The sequence below is a fragment of the Dipodomys merriami genome, unplaced genomic scaffold (assembly GCF_024711535.1).
Source record: "Dipodomys merriami isolate MVZ:Mamm:240054 unplaced genomic scaffold, mDipMer1.0.p SCAF_92, whole genome shotgun sequence".
Classification (NCBI taxonomy): domain Eukaryota; kingdom Metazoa; phylum Chordata; class Mammalia; order Rodentia; family Heteromyidae; genus Dipodomys; species Dipodomys merriami.
This window is the reverse complement of record NW_027206535.1, coordinates 573147-591287: the sequence shown is the minus strand read 5'-3', so window position 1 is coordinate 591287 and position 18141 is coordinate 573147. Positions and strand designations below refer to the sequence as shown.

Below are 18141 nucleotides of genomic sequence, written 5' to 3'. Positions count from 1 at the left end.
AGATCCCATTAGAGTTTACCCTGTTGATTATATATAAGATACTAAATTCCCTGGGAAAAGCAAGTAGGAATTGGCCTCTGGAGTTGGGGATGTAATTCAATGATATAATACCTTAGCATATGCACAAAATCCTGGACTTGATCCCCCCAAAGAAAATCACAAAACAAGGAATTATCAATAGAGTATGTTGACGTCTAAGGTTCTCCAGCTGCACTTAGAGGCTTGCAGGGAACACAAACACCACCTTCTCCTTGAGTTGAGTAGGAGCGCAGTCAGATGGGAAAACTCCCAGAGGTCAGGAGCTACCTACCTGCCAAGTCTGCCCTGCCCCCTATTTTTGTATAACTTGCAAAGCTAAGCATGTTGTTTGTTTGGTGGTAGTGGTGGTGGGTTTTGTGGTTTGTTTTCATTTTTCAACTAACTGATAAAAATCTAAATATTTTGTGACATGTTGATATGATAGAAAATAAAAATTTCAGTGTCATAAATAAAGTTTGTTTGGAACATAGCCAGGGCCTTCTGTTTACTTATTGTCCACCTGTGGTGCTTTTGTGCTTGCAATGTACAGAGGTGAGTATTGTAACAAATCCAACCTGCTGAGATATTTACCATCTACTTCTGTAGAGTTTGGTTGCTCAACCCTGCACTAATGTTAAGAGTGTGATGAAAGAGGTTGAAACCAATGGTCAACTGTAGGGAGAGGAGGGGAGGCAGGGATAGAAGAGAAAGGCTGACTTTGCAGATGGACTTTGCACCTCCCCTCACGGGACCAGTCTATGCTATTTGCCCTTTACCTAGGGATATTTAATCTCCCTTTTATGAGTCACCTACTGGCCTCTTCAAAGATTCGTTCAGGGTTCAGGAGAATACAACCTGGGACCTTGCTCTTCTAACTATTGGGTTCTTCCTCAGGAAAGTTCTCTGGGGCTCACAGAGGAAATGCAGTGGTCTGTCTTATTTCTGCCTTCCCTGGACCTCTCCTTCAGTTCCTAAGAGCTGATGGCCAAGTCTCATGTTTTGGACTGGCCTCAGACATACTCGTACTAAATCTTACCCATTCAGATCACAGCCCTGAGACACCCTCCTCACAACGTTTCCCCCCAAATCAGATTGGTGATTGATGTTAGCTACGTTGAGGTTAACCCAACCTGTTTATTTCTGTTGTTGACAGATTTAGGCTTAGGTACTTTTCTGAGACATTCTACTTCCTGTATAAAGAAGGTACCTCTTTTGACTCTTTATCACCTGCCAGTGACAGATAAATCTCCTCTGCTGTGAACATTCCCCCCCTCCCCCAACTGCCTTCCAGTACTGTAGATGGTGAACTTGAGGAATGCTAAAAGGAGAGGATGAGAACCCTACCCTTACCTTTCCCTAACCATAATCTATCCTAGCAAGATGCTGTGTGATCCTACAAGAGAGGAGAGCCTGGCTACTGCTCCAGCCGGGGTGGATGTGAAGTCAGAATGAAGTCTGTAAAGCAGAAGAGGAGAGCATGAAGTCAAAGGATCTGGAGGACAGTAGCTCCAAGCACTTTGGTCCGATCCCACCCTCCTTCACGTCAAGGTTCCCCAGAGAAAGTGGCTTAAAGTTGAGACACCTAGATGCCCTTGGCCTAGTTCCCCGTATTTGAATCTGGAGGAGTGGAAGGGAAGGCCCACCCCTGCAGCTGTGAACACCTGCTGACATGGTGGCCTAGGGGTTGGGGAAGTCTTGGAGCTAAATTTAGTCCAAAGACTGCAGCTTAAATTGGGTGGGGATTTACCCCCAGGGAGGGGTGGGGAAGGATTCCACCCAGTTGAACATTTAAAAAAAAAAAAAGTTTCTGGGGACTGAACCTGTAGTGTCAAGCAAGCTAAGTGATCTATAGCCCAGTCCCTGGTGAACTCACAGTGAGACCTCACAGTTCACTCCTAAGTGTACTTACACATAGAACTACAAACCTACCCCAGCAAACACTCACACATGAAGAGTTCTTGGCAACCAGATGTGCCGGCCTCCTGCAAAGTTTGATCTTTCTTGTGTACTCTTTCCCCCCACTCCCATCTATTCTCAGGGGTCCAGTTCCTCTGAGTCCTTCCCTAAGTTTCTCCCAAGTGCGTCCAATCTAGGGGCTCCGCCACCACATCTCTCAGACCTTTAAGTTGCAGCTTCCTCTCCTAGCCCCTCCAGAGGTCAGCAATGAGTATCTGGTCACACCCTCTAGGGGACCAGGAAGTAGGGGTGCTTTGGGGTCAGGTTCTCTTTCCTATTTTTTTGTCGGGTTTTTTTTTGTGGTTTTTAAGAAAGAATATAGACATAATTTTTTATTTTTTTTATTTTTTTAAATTAATTAATTTATTTTTTTTGTCGGTCGTGGGGCCTGAACTCTGGGCCTGGGCACTATCCCTCAGCTCTTCAGCTCAAGGCTAGCACTCTACCACCTGAGCCACAGTGCCACTTCCGGCTTTTTTTCTTTTTGCTTATGTGGTGCTGAGGAATTGAACCCAGGGCCTCAGGCATGCAAGGCAAGCGCTCTACCACTGAGCCACCTTCCCAGCCCTAGACATAATTTTTTAAAGCATTATAAAAATATAAGGAATTTTATTTGTCGGTTGTGGGGCTTGAACTCTGGGCCTGAGCACTATCCCTCAGCTCTTCAGCTCAAGGAGAGCTCGCTGCTGCTAGAGCCACAGCACCACTTCCGGCTTTCTAGTGGTTTATTGGAGATAAGAGTCTCATGGACTTTGCTGCCCAGGCTGGCTTTGAACCGTTATCCTCAGATCTCAGCCTCCTGAGTAGCTAGATTACAAGTGTGAGCCACTGGCACACAGCTATTTTTCTTTTTCTTCTTTTTTTTTTTGTGCCAGTTCTGGGGCTTGAACTCAGAGCTTCTTTTGCACAAGGCTAGCACTCTACTACTTAAGCCACAGTGCCACTTCCGGCCTTTTCTGTTTATGTGGTGCTGAGCAATAACCCAAGGCTTCATGCATGCCAGGCAACCATAAGCCACTTTCCCAGCCTTCCTGAATACTTTACAAGAACACTGTAGGGACCTCAGTAACCAGAAGACTGAATTATGAAAGGCAATGAAATGAGGGTTTCAAAAAGAGGAAAGAGAGGGTGCCCCCTCACCCCCTTCCCACCAGCTGACAGCCCACATGGGCAGTTAGAAGTTGGAGGCCGAGAGGGAGCTCAGGGGTGCTCAGAGATGGGAGGCTGGAGACCCCCACCCCCCATATGGCTGCATTCTTCACCTGTGATTGGCTCGCAGGCTCAGGCAAACTCCAAACCTGCCCAGCAACAGCCTTGAGCACTAAGAGGCCAGAAGAAGAAGGGGAAGGGCCAGGAAAGTCAGCTGAGTGGGGCCTCCGCCCAGCCCAGCCCAGCCCAGCCCAGCTTCCAGGAATCACTGGGAGGGCCTCGGCCCACAGCCCCTCCTCCTCCTACCTAGGCCTGCCTTCAGCCTCCTGTTTCTACTTCCTGGCTCAGGCCCCATTTCTCTCATTTCCCCACCACTCTCTTTACCAGGTCATTAGAGAGGGGAACTTCTCTGATAGCTCCTTCGTCCCCCATCAGTTTCATTTTCTTCTCCCCGTGTTTCCTTTTACCGCCTCCCAGAAGTCTGTCCATTCTCAGCCACTTCCAGCCAGAGAGACCCTGAGTCCTTCACAAGGTCCAAGTATGCTCAGAAAATAGTACGCGAGCTAAACTGTTTCTGCTGGTCATTATTAATGGCCCAGCCCATCTAGCCTAGAGGAGAGGGAGCCACGGGGCGCGGCTGTCTCCTGTGTGTTGGGGTGGGGGTGGGGTGTCTGCTTCTGTTGCCCTGTTGTCCATCCTGAACTGAGAGACTCAGCCCTCAGAGCTGTAGGGGTCAGGGAGAAGCTGTTCCCTCTTAAACCGCCTCTCTAGCAAGTTATTTACCTTAAGTGAAGAAGCGATGGGGGAGGGAGAGGAAGGAGGAGACTAGGGGTGAGACATCCCAGAAGAATGTATCTTTGGCAGAACATCCAGTACTGTGTTGGCCCCGCCCTTACCCGGTCCCAAGTCCCGTACAGCCAGGCCTGGCTCCTCCTTCCCCAAGCCTTTTCCTTGAAGCAAGGGGGGTAGGGGGGAGGAGGAGAAGTGACTTCCCCTCCCCCCCCCCCAGGAAAAGGTTAACAGGGAAATGGGTAATAGCACAAAACAGAGGAGAGGCTGAAGCTCAGAGCCAAAGAAGGAGAATAGGAAAAGGGACTCCTCAAAAAGCCAGCTGCTAGCAACTCAGTCTGGAATTGGAAAGTACTACTAGATTCAAACACTTGACAGAAAACCCCCCAGAAACCCACCACCGGCCACTTCCCCAACTGGAAGCTTCCCCAAGCTTCCAACTCCATACCTTGAATTGGGAGAAGCAGTGACCCCTCGTGGTCAACGAGCAACCTGCAGGGCTGGGGCTGGCCTGGATCCTGTGATTGGTGCCGGCTACCTCAGGTAGCCTGGACTCACTGCCCTTCTCCCCCACACTCCTCCCAGGCCTAGATGATCCCCCTCCACCCTACATGCTGATCCCACATTGCTTAGGTAGTTTGGATGTCTGGGTTCTCATGAAGACAATGAGCATGTTTCTCATTTGTCACAATCAACTTTAATAAAAAATAAATTACTTCTGGGTTGGGAACCATTTTAGGAAGTGGGAGGAGCAGGGTTGAGCGAGGGTGTCTATGCAACCTCTGCCCAGCTGGTCCCTGCTCTAAGTAAGGTAGGACTGGAAGTGGCCAGCTCCCATCCCTGGCTAATATTCCCTAGAGAAACTAGGGAGGGGGATATGGGGATAAGAGACAAAAGGTCAGCTTCAAAAACGTAGGGCCTGGAGACAAGAAATGAGGTTTAGGGCACAAAATTGGAAAGGATGGGGAGAACACATTCGAAGGATCTTGGATTGGAAAGGAGCTACAACCTTGCTTCACGAACAGCTTTGCAGACTCATTTCCCTACTTTAGGGAAAGTGATACACATAAATGGGGGCATACACCCATGCAGGCCAGTCACTTGGAGGGCATATGTGCACACACATCACCGCACCATAACCACGCTGTCAACCATGCTGTGGCCTCCAGGCTACTCTCAAGTCACCTTGGAGGACATCCCCGGTGAGACTGGGACAGGCCAGAGAGCCAGGGGGTACAGAGTGGGCTGATGGATGGTTGACCAATGCTGGCATGAGAAACCACAAGGAGAGGGCCCCATGTCCCATTTCAGGCAGGCTCCAAGGAAGACCTCTCCAGGACATGGGCACAAGAACGGCAGCAGGTGGCTGTGTAGTAGGGGTAGACGCAGAGCCGAGCCTGTACCACCAGGGGGCAGTGTGGAGAACTGTCCTTGCATTGATCATCTGGGGACAGAGGAAACCAGTGAGCGCAAGACAATTACAAGCCTCCCTCTGCAGGTGCTGCTGCCCGCTCCCACAGATCCTTACACGTTTCTGCCCATACTTCAGCTATTTGGGGTTGGGGAGAGGGACTCTTTACCAGGGCGTTGGCTGCAGGGTTGGCTATTACAGGGTCGTTTCTTGGCAGGTCGTAAGTGAAGAGGGCATCGGACACTGAGAGTCTGGTTTGTGCTCAAGCACTGGACCTCCCTTGTCTGCACACCTCCCTGGCAGGAGCGAGAGCACTGTGGAGACATTGATCATATCAGCCTTTGATGGACCTGGGGCTCCTTTCCAGGCCACCACTTCCCTCTCTGAAAAGTAGTTGTAGGCTATTATCCAGGAACGATGTGAGCCTCCCAAAGGAGAGAGTCCACCAGTGGTCCCAAGTCCACAGGAAGTGGGACAATGATCCCTCAGGTCGGCTTGTCCTGGGGTTCACAAAGGCTTGGAGGAGTGCAGTGAGAGAAGCTCTCCACCCCACCCCCTTCCCCGCTTCCTGGAGGCCCAGGCTGAGCAGAGCAGGCAAGTCAGGCACTCACTGGACTCCAGGGTGTAGAAAACCATCGGTCTTGGCAGGCCTGGCCTTGACAGGACTGCAGGGCAGGGGGCCTGGGAAGGTGGGAACAGTTGCTAGGAGACGTCACATTGAACTCAGCCCCCAGTTTGGACACACAGATGACATCTCGACGCTGAGTGCCAGAGCCACATTCTGAGGAGCACTATGTAGGGAAGGGGAGAAGAGCAATCACACCCCCAATCACTGATGTGGAATCCCCCTCCCATCCCCCTCCCAGATCCTTAGCTCACCTCACCCCAGGGCCCAGTGTACCAGCGCCGGGTCATTTCACACGGGCCTAAGCTGCAGGCGCGCATGTCAGGGGGGCGGCTTCCTGGAGGACAGCTCTGCTCGCTGGCTCCCACTCCGGCTTCACCCTGGCCCTCCTTCACGCTGTCTCCACTCCCGAGGCAGACCACAGACCGGCGCTGGATCCCCGTTCCACACTCGGCTGAGCACTGTTGAAAAGTAGAGCTGCCTGTGAGAAGGGAAGCTGCTGGTGACCAGACAGGATGGCAGGCGAGGGGCTGCAGGGTCCCAGGTCCCAGAAGGAGTGGAGGAATGCCCCCAGGGGAAACACAGCTTGGTGTCCAGGCCCAGGAAGGTATCCTGGAGTTCCCAGTGTCAAGCACACTATGGGTACTCACTTATACACGTTGATTGAGCTGTGGCCAAAAGCCTGTAACAGGGCACCTTGGGTGTGAGACTCGGCTAAGGGTGTGTGGGACCCACCTTGGCGCTCCAGTCGCTGTGGAACCACGCTGTGGCGCAGGGCCCCATGTCGCAGGCCTCTCTGCTGGGGGGCTGGGGCGGGCCTGACGCACACTCCTGCTCGCTCACTTCATCCCCGTTGTTTCCAACACAGCGGACCTGCCGGCTCCTCTGGCCTCGACCACATCGAACAGAGCACTGAGGGGAAAGGGGGACCTGTCTCCATCGAGCCTTTGGTCCCAGTGGCTTTATGAAGAAGCAGCTGAGCACAAAACTCCAGCCCCCCAGTCCCTGGTTCAGTCTTTTATCTGACATGTATGGGGTGCCATATGAGATGTTGTTTAAAAAAAAAGGGGGGGGCTGGGAAGGTGGCTCAGTGGTAGAGTGCTTGCCTTGCATGCATGAGGCCCTGGGTTTGATTCCTCAGCACCACATAAGCAGAAAAAGTCAGAAGTGGTGCTGTGGCTCAAGTGGTAGAGTACTAGCCTTGAGTAAAAGAGCTCAGGGACAGCATCTAGGCCCAGAGTTCAAGCCCCACAACTGACAAAAAAAAAAAAAAAAGTTTCAGGGCTGGAAAGGTGGCTCAGTGGTAGAGTGCTTGCTTAGCATACATGAAGCCCTGGGTTCGATTCCTCAGTACCACATAAACAGAAAAAGCCAGAAGAGGCACTGTGACTCAAGTGGTAGAGTGCTAGCCTTGAGCAAAAGAAGCTCACCGACAGTACCCAGGATCTGAGCTCAAGGCCCAGGACTTGCAAAAAAAAAAAAAAAAGTTTCCACTGGTGGCTCACGCCTGTAATCCTAGCTACCCAGGAGGTTGAGATCTGAGGATCTCAGTTCAAAGCCAGCCCAGCAGGAAAGGCTGTGAAACTCCTATCTCCAATAAACCACCAGAAAACCGGACGTGGTAATGTGGCTCAAGTGGTAGAGCGCTAGTCTTGAGCTGAAGAGCTGAGGGACAGCGCCCAGGCCCAGAGTTCAAGCCCCACGACCGACAAAAAAAAAAAAAAAAAGTAATCTGGAAGGTGGAAAACCACTGCTCTTTGCTGTTCTTTCCTCCTACTGGTACTGGGGCTTCAACTTAGGGTCTGGACACCCTAAGCCCCTTAGCTTTTGCACTCAAGGCTAGCACTTTACCATTTGAACCATACCTCCACTTCTGTTTTTGTTTGTTTGTTTGTTTGCTGGAGATAAGAGTTTCACAAGCTGGGCGCTGGTGGTTCACATCTGTAATCCTAGCTACTCAGGAGCCTGAGATCTGAGGATCATGCTTTAAAGCCAGCCTTGGCAGCAAAGTCCATGAGACTTTTTTTTTTTTTTTGGCCAGTCCTGGAGCTTGGACTCAGGGCCTGGGCACTGAGCTTCTTTTGCTCAAGCCTAGCACTCTACCACTTGAGCCACAGTGCTACCCCTGGCTTTTTCTGTTTATGTGGTACTGAGGAATTGAACTCAGGGTTTCATGCATGCTAGGCAAGCACTCTACCATCAAGCCATATCCTCAGCCCTCTATGAAACTCTTACCTCCAATTTACCAGAAAACTGACAGTAGCCTAATCAAAAGAGCTCAGGGACAGTACCTAGGCCCTGAGTTCAAGTCCCACAACCAATAACAAAAAGACTCATAGGCTTTCCTGCCAGACCAGCCTAAAACCTTACTTCTCAGATCTCAGCCTCCTGCCTGAGTAGCTAGGATTATAAGTCTGAATCACTGGTGCCAGGCTTTGCTGCTGCTCACTTCTTTGTGTGCACGTGTGTGTGTGTGTGTGTGTGTGTGTGTGTGTGTGTGTGTGTGTCTGTGTGTGCTAGTCCTAGGACTTGACCTCAGGGCCTGAGCACTGAGCTTTATTTATTTATTTTTTGTCGGTCATGGGGCTTAAACTGTGGGCCTGGACGCTGTCCCTCAGCCCTTCAGCTCAAGTGGAATACTCTACCACTTAAGCCACAGTGTCACTTCTGGGTTTTGGTGGTTAACTGGAGATAAGAGTCTCATGGACTTTCTTGTTTGAGCTGGCTTTGAACCGTGATCCTTAGCCTCCTGAGTAACTAGGATTATAGGTGTGAGCCACCAGCACCTGGCTTGAGCTTTTTTTTTTTTTTTGCCAGAGCCTGAACTCTGGGCCTGGGTGCTGTCCCTCAGCTCTTCAGCTCAAGGCTAGCGTTCTACCACTTGAGCCACACCACTGCTTCCGGCTTTTTCTGCTTATGTGGTGCTGAGGAATCAAACTCAGGGCCTCATGCATGCAAGGCAATCACTCTACCGCTGAGCCACCTTCCCAGTCCTTGAGCTTTTTTGCTTAAGGCTAATACACTACAAATTTGAGCCATAGCTTTACTTCCAGGGTTTTTGTTTTGTTTTGGTGGTTAATTGGACTCTCACAGGCTTTTCCAGTCCAGACTAGCTTTGAGCCACAATCCTCAGATTTCATCCTCCTGGGTAGCTAGGATGACAGGTGTTAGCCACCAGTGTCGGGCACTGCCCATATTAAGGGTCTTCCTCACCAGCATGCTACTCACCTGGCTCCAGGGGGAGCCAACCTCCCAGTGGCCACAAAGGCGTAGCTGGCAAGCCTGGGTGATGTTGGGCCGGGGGAGATGTGCACAGCGCTCAGGAGGCACCGAGGAGCCACCGCCCCCAAACTCCTGCCGGCAGTGCAGCTGGCGGTGCTGGGTGCCGGGGCCACAGGAGCGGCTACAGGAGGTCCACTCGCCAGCCTCCCAGCTGTGGGTGTGGGAAAAGCAGGGGAAAGGGAGAAGAGGGAGAGGGCATGTCTCAAAGTGCGGGGCTGCTACATAGGGTGAAAGGAAAGTACACTGGGCTGAGGATCTTTTAGCATTTGTGGGGAACAAGATTTCCTTCCTGTCTATGCCATGCACATCAACCTTTCCAATCTAATGTTGTCTCTCTGCAGCCCAGAGACGTGGGGCTGGATGCCGAGTCCAGGTAAGAGCCTGTGGTCAGGGAGCAAGTCCAGCGACAATTTTATGTTCCTAGTTTTCTAACCCTCTCTGTGAGCTATACTCACTATGGAGGGCATGGGGGGCCATGGCAGGGTTCAAATGAGGCGGGGGGCCTGGCACCCACAGCACAGCTGTGTTCATCCAGTTCTTGTCCTGACTCACGGGAAACGCAGAGGTAAATGGCGCGCCAGACACCTGAAGAGAATGAGAGAGAATCCAGGGAAAGGCAGGGCGGCTCAGAATCGAGTTTCTGTGGGGTCCTAGATACAGCGACAAGGTGTCGTCCCCGATCCAGGATGTGGACTGTGCAGAGTCAAGCTGAATGCATGAGTGTGAGATCTCACCTTTGCCACAGGACACAGAGCACTCAGAGCGTCCTACTCGTTTCCAGTACCCGGCTGGAGACCCCGGGGCTGTCCTGAGATCAGGCGGGGCGGGCATCTGGGGAATCCGCACCTGCCGCTGAAGGGTACCTGGGCTCCGGGCTGGGCGGGGTGCTGATGCAGGGGGGGGCTCTTCCCTTAGCATCTCTGGGCAGGGGCATGGAGGGGGCAGCTCAGACACCGTTCCACCACCTTGGAGCCAGCTTCCGCCTCCCTTTCCTGGGATCAGCCTTACCAAGCTGAAGGTGGGGGATGGGGGGCTCTGTGGTGGGGCTCTGGAGGACTGGAGGAGGTGCAGAAATGACATACTGATAAGAAACACCTGGATTGTCCTCCTGAAAGATCATCTGGAGAGAAGAGACGGGAAGGAGTGGGGGAGGGGGAGGGGGAGAGAACGATCCTAACACCTGCACTCTCTCCCATTGACCCCCAAGCTTCGCTTTGAGTGGGAGAAGTCCCCTGAGCAGCCAGCTTCCTGCAAGGGGCGGGGGGGGGGGAGCAGGCGTACATAGACATCCACGGGCTGGGTGGTGGGGCCTTCAGCTGACAGACTCTCCGCCTTGCCCTCCTCCCGAGGAGGCCGGTTATAGTGGAACACAGTCCCTCCAGCCGAGTAGGACCCTGGGGGATCCACAGCCCAGTTCCCATTGATGATGGAGCGGCCCCCAGGGCCGCGAAGTGCTGGGAGGAGAGATCCAGAGATCCAGTGTTAGCCATTCTGTCTTCCTTCCCATCACCTCCTGAACAGAACCTAAGATAACCCTAAGCCACCTCATTTTCCTCACCCTCTCCACAAGCCAGGGAGAAGGCCATCTACTTTGCCCTGTCTGAGTTTTTGGATATGCGGAATAAGGAGTGAGGAAGACAGAACCAAGAGACCCAGCGAGGAGCCATAGCGAGGGCTGGGGAATGCACGACTCACCAAGGTAGTTGGAGCTGGGCCGGAGCTGGGCGATTTGGAGTTGGGAGGCTCCAGCTGGAATCCACAGGATCTTCTGATAGCCCAGTGGGCCTCCCCGGTCAGTGAGGTTCCCCGAAATGAGGCGGCAAGTAGAATCGTCACCCCCACAGACTCCACAGCTATCCGGACGCCTGCCAGAGCCGAGGATCCCATCACAGCCAGGGCGCTGGGGAGAGGGAGTGAGGCTAAATACCACCTCACCCCCCCCCCATCCACTCCGGAGCTGAGGAGCTCACCGCCCATCTTGCCCTGTGTGCTACGAGAGCCGCGCCATTCCCAGCCAGGCTCAAGAAAGCATACATGCACTTGGCAGGACTCCATTGCAGGCCACTCTCCCATCTGCCCAGCTTGGCTTGGCTTCCCCTTGGCTAGCTCAGTCTGTTGGGTGTTTCGTTGTTGGAATGATGAGTTAGACTGTGTGTGTGTGTGTGCATGAACTCCCCGTCCTCCCTCACCAGACAGCGTCCGCCCACACAGATGTCAGGGGCTCCCGGCTGACACAGGGTCCCATCCTGGACCTTTTCGGTGTGACGCACGTAGAAGCGGAAGCCACGGGGGCGGCAGTTCAGCTCACAGCGTTGGGAACCTTGAACTGAGGGGCAAAGGAGAAGGTGGTTATCTGGGGCTCCTGCAGTGTGTGTGTGGGGGGTCTACGACTCTAGGAAAAGCCCCAGGGATTGACAGCAGCTCTGCCTGTTTTATTTGTTGTTGTTGGTCGTGGGGCTTGAACTCTGGGCCTGGGAGCTGTCCCTTAGCTCTTCAGCTCAAGGCTAGTGCTCTACCACTTGAGCCACAATGTCACTTCTGGTGTTCTGGTAGTTAACTGGAGATAAGAGTCTCATGGGGCTGGGAAGTTGGCTCAGTGGTAGAATGCTTGCTTTGTATGCATGAGGCCCTGGGTTCGATTCCTCAGCACCACATAAGCAGAAAAGGCCGAAGTGGCACTGTGGCTCAAGTGGTAGAGCACTAGCCTTGAGCTGAAGAGCTGAGGGACAGCGCCCAGGCCCAGAGGTCAGGCCCCACGACTGACAAAAAAAGAGTCTCATGGATTTCATGTGCAGACTGGCTTCAAACCACAATCCTCAGATCTTAGCTTCCTGAGTAGCTAGAATTATAGGCGTGAGCCACCCATGCACTGACCAAGATTTTGTTTTTTTTTCTGTTGGGCTTGTTGTTACTGTTTTGAGACACAGACTGACTATATAGCTCAGGCCAGTGCTTCCTAGACATCTTCCCAGAGGAATTCTACCAGAAAGCATCTCTGGACAGCTCCTCCCCAACATGACCTCTGTGCTGACTTGTCTATCACTATCTGACAGCTCAAAGGCCCAGGCGGAGACCTCTACCCCCCTTTTCAGGCCTGTGCTAATTCTGGCCCAGACTAGGGAATAAGAAACAAAGTATGAGCCAGGCACTACTTGCTCACTCCTGTAATCCTCTCTACTCAGGAGGCTGAGATTTGAGAATTGAGGTTCAAAGCCAGCCTGGGCAGGAAAGTCCAGGAGACTCTTATCTCTAATTAATCTGCAAAAAGCTGGAACTGGAAGTGTGGTTCAAATTGTAAGTGCCAGCCTTGAGTTCCATCCTCAGTACTGGCAAAAAGAGAAAGAAAGGAAGAAAGAAAAAAGGGGGGGGGGAAGGAAGGAAGGAAGGAAGGAAGGAAGGAAGGAAGGGAAAAAAGAGAAATAGAAGGGGTATAATGGGAAAAAACTGGAAACTTCCAGGACTGAGAATGAGCAAGTGTCTTCCTCACTTCTCCATGGTGCCCAATCCCGAGCCACCCCTGCAGGGAAGAGCGAGGGGCTAGAAACCTCACCTTCAGTGAAGGGCTCCCATTGGTACAGCTGGCCCATGAATTCCTGGGAGTCAAAGGCTGCACACTGTAGAGCCCGGGGGTCTGGCTGGTCAGGCGGGCAGAGCTGAAGAAGGGGATAGACAACAGAGGAGTCAGAGCGAGGGAGGAAAGTTAGAGTATAGGCCAGGACTAGGTTAAGGGGAGAGTTAGCTCCACAGAAGAGCTCTGAGATCCTCTGATGCCAGGACCCTGCTCCCTCAGGTCCTGGTCAGATAAAAATGCAGCTGGGGCAGGGAGCAGGGCTGAAGTGTAGGCTTGGGAGAGGAGGCCCAGGGAAGAACTCACCGCTTGGCTGCAGGCTCTCAGCTGCTCGCTCTCCCCAGAGCATCTCGGGACAGGGCTACTGGGAGCAAAGAGGCTCCAGAGGGAGCTGGAGTCGGGGCCAGAACTCAGCAGAGGCAACCACCCATGTGGGTGGCGAGGGGCAGGCTCCACCACAGACCCCCGAGGATGACCACCTGGTCTCCAGGGCCCTTGGCCCTGCTGGCCTTGGCTCCGAGGGACAGAGCGAAAAGGGTCAGTGCGTGTCCTTACTACCTGCGGACTGGCCCTGCCCCGGGAACTTGGCACTCTTGGCTGAAGGGAGCTACTTTCTCCAGAGGAAGAGTTAGGCAAGGGCAGGCCCGTGCTGAAGGCCTGGGCTTTGGGCTGGGGCTGTGTGGGGACAGGGCTGGACCTGGGCGGCACCTGGGTGACAATCATTTCAGGCTGTGGGGGCTCTGCTGGGGGGTATGTAGGAGGGAGCTGGGTTTGGGGGTGGGGGCTTGTAGAGGACAGGTGTTCTTCTGGAGTCCGGGATGGTAGGGTCCCTGGGCCTCTGGAGGAGGACTCGGGGGGCGCAAGCCGGGGGGGCCTCTGAGGGTGCCTGCGGCTTCGATGCAGTGGCAAGGCAAAGGGCACTTTCCCATAACCAAACATTCCTGGCTTGATGGGATCTCGAACTCGGGACCTGAGAAGGTGTGGCAGACATGGGGAAGGGGTCACGGTTCTGGCCACCTCTGACCCTGTCTCTCCAGTCAACTTCCGGGCACCAAAGATCATCACCCTCCCCTCCCAGCCTCACCTCCGGCTTCCTTGTATCTCCTGGGTCTCCTCTCTCCCTGGCTGGGAAGCAGGACCTCGAAGTGGGCCACCCCTTCCCCGGGGCTGTGGCCTATAAAGGGGGTGGCTTTCTCTGAAAGCCTGGGCTCCGGGACTCTGACCCCGTGGGCGGAGGGCTTCTGGATGTCTTGGAGGTCGGGGAGGTAAAGGCAGGCCTGGGCGAAGTTGACATGTCCGGCTTCTGCGTTGTACCCCTAACCCACAGGGCTGGGAGCAAGAGGCCCACTGGTCCCAGGGCCCCCAGACCCCTTCAGGGACCCGGCCCTCCTCTGGAGGAGTCTGAACAGAGTGTCCAGACAACACCTACCGAGAGACAAAGGCCAGAGAATTACAGTGATATGGGGGCCGGGGTGGGGCACCATACAGAGGCTCTGTCTAGTCCATGGCTCAGAGTTTTTCCTGGCTCAAGGTCACATTTGGTAGCAGAGGGAGGACTCAGAACTTGGTCTCTTTTCTTGTTTGGTACCAGTCCTGGGGCTTGAACTCAGGGTCTGGGTGCTGTCTCTGAGTTTTTTGTGCTCAGGGCTAGCACTCTACCACTTTGAACCACAGCTCTACTCCTAGCTTTTTTGGTGATTTATTAGAGATAAGAGTCTCATAGACTTTCCTGCCCAGGCTGGCTTTGAACTGAGATCCTCTGATCTCAGCCTCCTGAATAGCTAGGATTACAGGCATGAGCCACCAGCACCTGGCAAAGCCTTCTTGGTGAGCTGGCAGAGGCTGGGTGAGCCCAATGTGAGTAGATGGGGCCACAGCTCTGCAGCTGTGAGAAATGGGGGAGGGGGGATCTGAGGATGCCAACTGGAGGTTGGGGGAGGGGGCCGAGGATGCCAGCAGGTCGGCAGCTGCTCCCTTGGCCTGTGCTCACCTCCTGATCCAGGCAGAGCTGAGGGAGGCACAGAAGCAGCATCACACACAGCCTGGGGCTGCAAACCAAAGCCAGAAGTGAGTGGACACCCTGCCCCGCCCCCAGCTGCTCCCCACATCCTGGCTGCCAACTTCTCAGAAAGCAGAAGTTCCTTGCCAGGCCCCGCCCACCAGAGACAGAACCATCCCTCTACCCTTGCAGCCCCCGTCTTACCTGCCCCCCACCTCCATCGCTCTGCCCTCGATTGCCTCCCCTGGCCAGCAAGGCACTAATCAAGCATCTGGATGAGAAGGCTGCTCCTGCAGGGACAGAGCCTGGTGGTTACCTTCGGGGAAAATGGGGTGACTGAGAGAGGCTTCCTCACAAAAACAGCTCTGCCAGGGGCGGGGAGGAATGCTGCTTTTGTCATCTGCTGAGGCTGGAGGGTGGGGGTCTGACCTCAGCCTCCCAATGCACAGCTCGGTCCCCTCCCCTTGGCCTGCTAGGGACTTCATAGCAACTTGCTCAGTCTCAAGGAGGGGCTGTTTGCAGGCCAGGTCAGGAATGCAAGCAGGTGCTTTCTTGAGGTTTTCATCTGGTTCCGATTCCTACCCTCTCAGAACACCCTGAAAAGCTGGAGAGGAGTGAGGAGATGCCAAACACCCTCTCTGGGGAGCCAACAAGAAGCCCTGGGGCTTTTTTGAAGTAGGCTGTTTCCCCATCCACCATTTCCTCCTTCCCTCCTGACCCTTTCTCCCTTCTTAGGTATGCTCCTTGGGAACCAGCAAGCCGGCACATCTTGGCCTGACATGGCCTTGGATGCTTTTTGGCCTAGAGATAAACTGAGTAAGTTGATGGCTCCATCTCTCAGAGGACAAGAGTGATGGGGGCTGGGAAAGTGGCTCAGAGGTAGAGTGCTTGCCTCACATGCATGAGGCCCTGGGTTCGATTCCTCAGCACCACATAAACAGAAAAGGCATAAGTGGCACTCAGTGGCTCAAGTGGTAGAGTGCTAGCCTTGAACTAAAGAGCTGAGGGACAGCACCCAGGCCTAGAGTTCAAGCCCCCTGACCGACAACAAGGAAAAAAAGACAAGGGTGATTCACTGTCCCCCTGGGTGCCAGCACCCATCAAGAACTGGCTCAATGGGTGCCTATTTCATGCACAACTATTTACAGCTATTTTTTCGCTTCATTCTTTTCCTTTCTCCCTTCCATCTTCCCTCCCTTCCTTCCTTCTTTCCTTCTTCCTTTCCTCCCTCTTTCTCTCTCTCCTTCCTTCTGTTCTTTCCTCTTCTTTCTTTCCCCCTGATTGGAGAAACCTCAGGAGGAGAGCAACTCCTAGCTTCTGGGGCCATTCCTTGTCTTGTCCCGTGCTGGAGCATAATGGGAAGTCCATCCTGGAGTCTAGCTTTGAACACTAGGGAGGTGGGACTTGGAACCCTCACCCAGGCTCACCATCTGACTCTCAGCAGCCCCTCTTCTCCAGCCCCTCCTTCTTAGTTCTTTCATCCTTCTCTTTGAGCCCTCCCCACCCCCACTCCTCATCCAGGCTTAGTTCTGCTTTCCAGGAAAAAAAAAAAAAAGCCCTGTTTCTGTTGGATCTGAGTGGTACCGCGGCCAGGAGAGGAATCCAGGGAGTGCTGGCTAGGTGGCGGCTCTAGGGCAGGAAGCAGCAGAGGGAAGGCTAGGAACGCGAGTGGCAACTCACTGCCCACCCCGCGCCCCAGGACCCCAGGACTTTGGAATTTGAGAGAGGGATCAAAGCAATTGGGTAGTATCATCTCAGCTGCTTGGGGTTGGGAAGGGAGTTACGGATGGCCTCTCCTTTCCAGGGGTCATTGAGGTCAGCAACCCCACCCTGATAGAAGGGGGTGAAGCTGAGGGGAGGACCCACATTCTACCCCAGCCTTCAGCCCTCTGCCCGACTGGAGGCTGGAGGGAAGGAGAGCTTGTTCTTTCTCGGATTGGGCTCTGTCTCTACCCCTTGCTTCTCTCTGCCACCCCAGGTCGAGTCCTGCGGCCTGCCCGGGGTCTACCCAGTACATCTAATCCTGTCCTGAGCTGGGTTTGGCTTTGGCAGATCCCTGGAGAAGTGAGGGGTGGGGGTGACGTGAGCTCCCGGGGCCCCGGCCAGGCCTGGCGCCCTCTCTGGAAAAGTCCCACCCTATCCTCCCCTGCACAGCTGGGCAGGGGGCCGATACCCCTCTCTGTGGAGACAGACACAGATCTGTACTCTCTCCCGTCCTGTACCCCTCATCTGGTGTCTTTTGGTGCCCAGGGTGAGGAAAAGAGAGGTCAGAAAGGATCGCTCCGTTATCGGCTGCACCCGGCCACACCTCCCCAGCCCGGAGAGCGATCACCGATCACCAGAGGGACCTGGGCACAGTCCCCCCCCCCCCCGCCCTGTCCCTTCCCCAGGGACTCACCTCTAGGAAATGGGTCGCTGCAGGGCAGGGGAGGGGAGGGAGGGCTGGGGGTGGAGTCCCCGTCCTGGGAGACTCGTTGGTGTACACGGAGCTCTCCGCTTCAGGGTCCTGGAGGACATCTAACAGGTGTCTCTCTTTTTCGTTAATCTACCCCCCATCACCCCCCCCCCCCGGCCATCGGGCCGAGCTGTAGCGAGGACACTCACCCGCATCCCTGCCGGCCACCCCGCTCTCAGTTCCAGGGGGGCCGGGGCCGGAGGGCGGGAGGCGCCGGCGCGTGCGGGGTGGTCTTGGTTATGTTACCCAACTTTATTATGTGACTTAGCAGGAATTCCTGGCTCATTCCCCGCCCGGGTGAGGGGACCAGAGTTCCAGGGGATCCGACCCCCCCCCTTTCCCAGGAATTCAAACCCCGGGGCTGGATGTTCTTAGGAGATCATCAGCGCAGGGGCCGGGGTCGAATCCGGGGCGCGGGCGGGGCGCGCGGACCAGGGGCGGGCAGGGGCGGCGGGCGGGGGTCGGGGCGGGGGTCGTCTACCTGCAGTGCGCGCCCCCGGCGGCCCGCGGACCGGTCTGCGCCCGGGCGCTCTCTCCAGGCAGGCTGGCTCGGCGGCGGCCACTCGGGGCCCGGAGCCCCGCTCGGGACGCGGCCACCTCCGGCCGCGGCTCCGCCCCGGCGCCCGCCTCCAGCCCCGCCCGCCGCCCGCCACGCGCCCCGGGGCCCGGACTCCACAGCCCCCGCCCACCAGGCCACCCATCCCGGGGCTGCGGGAGGCGGACATCCCCTCCCCCCCCCAACCGACAGCTACGGGCCCCGACCGCCTGGGACAGTCGTCGTGCGCCAGGCACTGTCCCTGCGCCCAGGCTGGGCCGCCTGGGACTCCGGATTGAAGCTGGCGGCGCCTGCGCCTGAGGGACCTGGGCGATCCCTGGACCCCAGAGCGGG

At 54.9% G+C, this 18141-nt stretch overlaps 1 protein-coding gene across 3 annotated transcripts; it reads right to left on the bottom strand.

Moving 5' to 3' along the window:
• Positions 1–4586: 4586 nt before the first annotated feature.
• LOC138821610 (ADAMTS-like protein 4) lies at positions 4587–17818 on the bottom strand. 3 transcript variants are annotated; one of them, XM_070014041.1, is made up of 19 exons: positions 17734–17818; positions 17196–17303; positions 15002–15087; positions 14789–14846; positions 13883–14223; positions 13105–13768; positions 12781–12883; positions 11420–11556; positions 10926–11130; positions 10512–10684; positions 10239–10350; positions 9965–10150; positions 9686–9815; positions 9177–9381; positions 6684–6860; positions 6203–6409; positions 5935–6114; positions 5493–5637; positions 4587–5356 (listed from the first exon to the last, which is right to left on the bottom strand). In XM_070014041.1, exons 3-19 carry the CDS (start codon positions 15016–15018, stop codon positions 5220–5222), a joined length of 3177 nt encoding a protein of 1058 aa, XP_069870142.1. In that variant the 5' UTR covers positions 15019–15087; positions 17196–17303; positions 17734–17818; the 3' UTR covers positions 4587–5219. The 3 variants fall into 3 exon arrangements, with proteins under 3 accessions (XP_069870142.1, XP_069870143.1, XP_069870141.1); XM_070014042.1 differs by lacking the exon at positions 17734–17818 and adding an exon at positions 17402–17657; XM_070014040.1 differs by lacking the exon at positions 17734–17818 and having other exon boundaries at positions 17196–17657.
• Between the last annotated feature and the right edge of the window lie 323 nt (positions 17819–18141).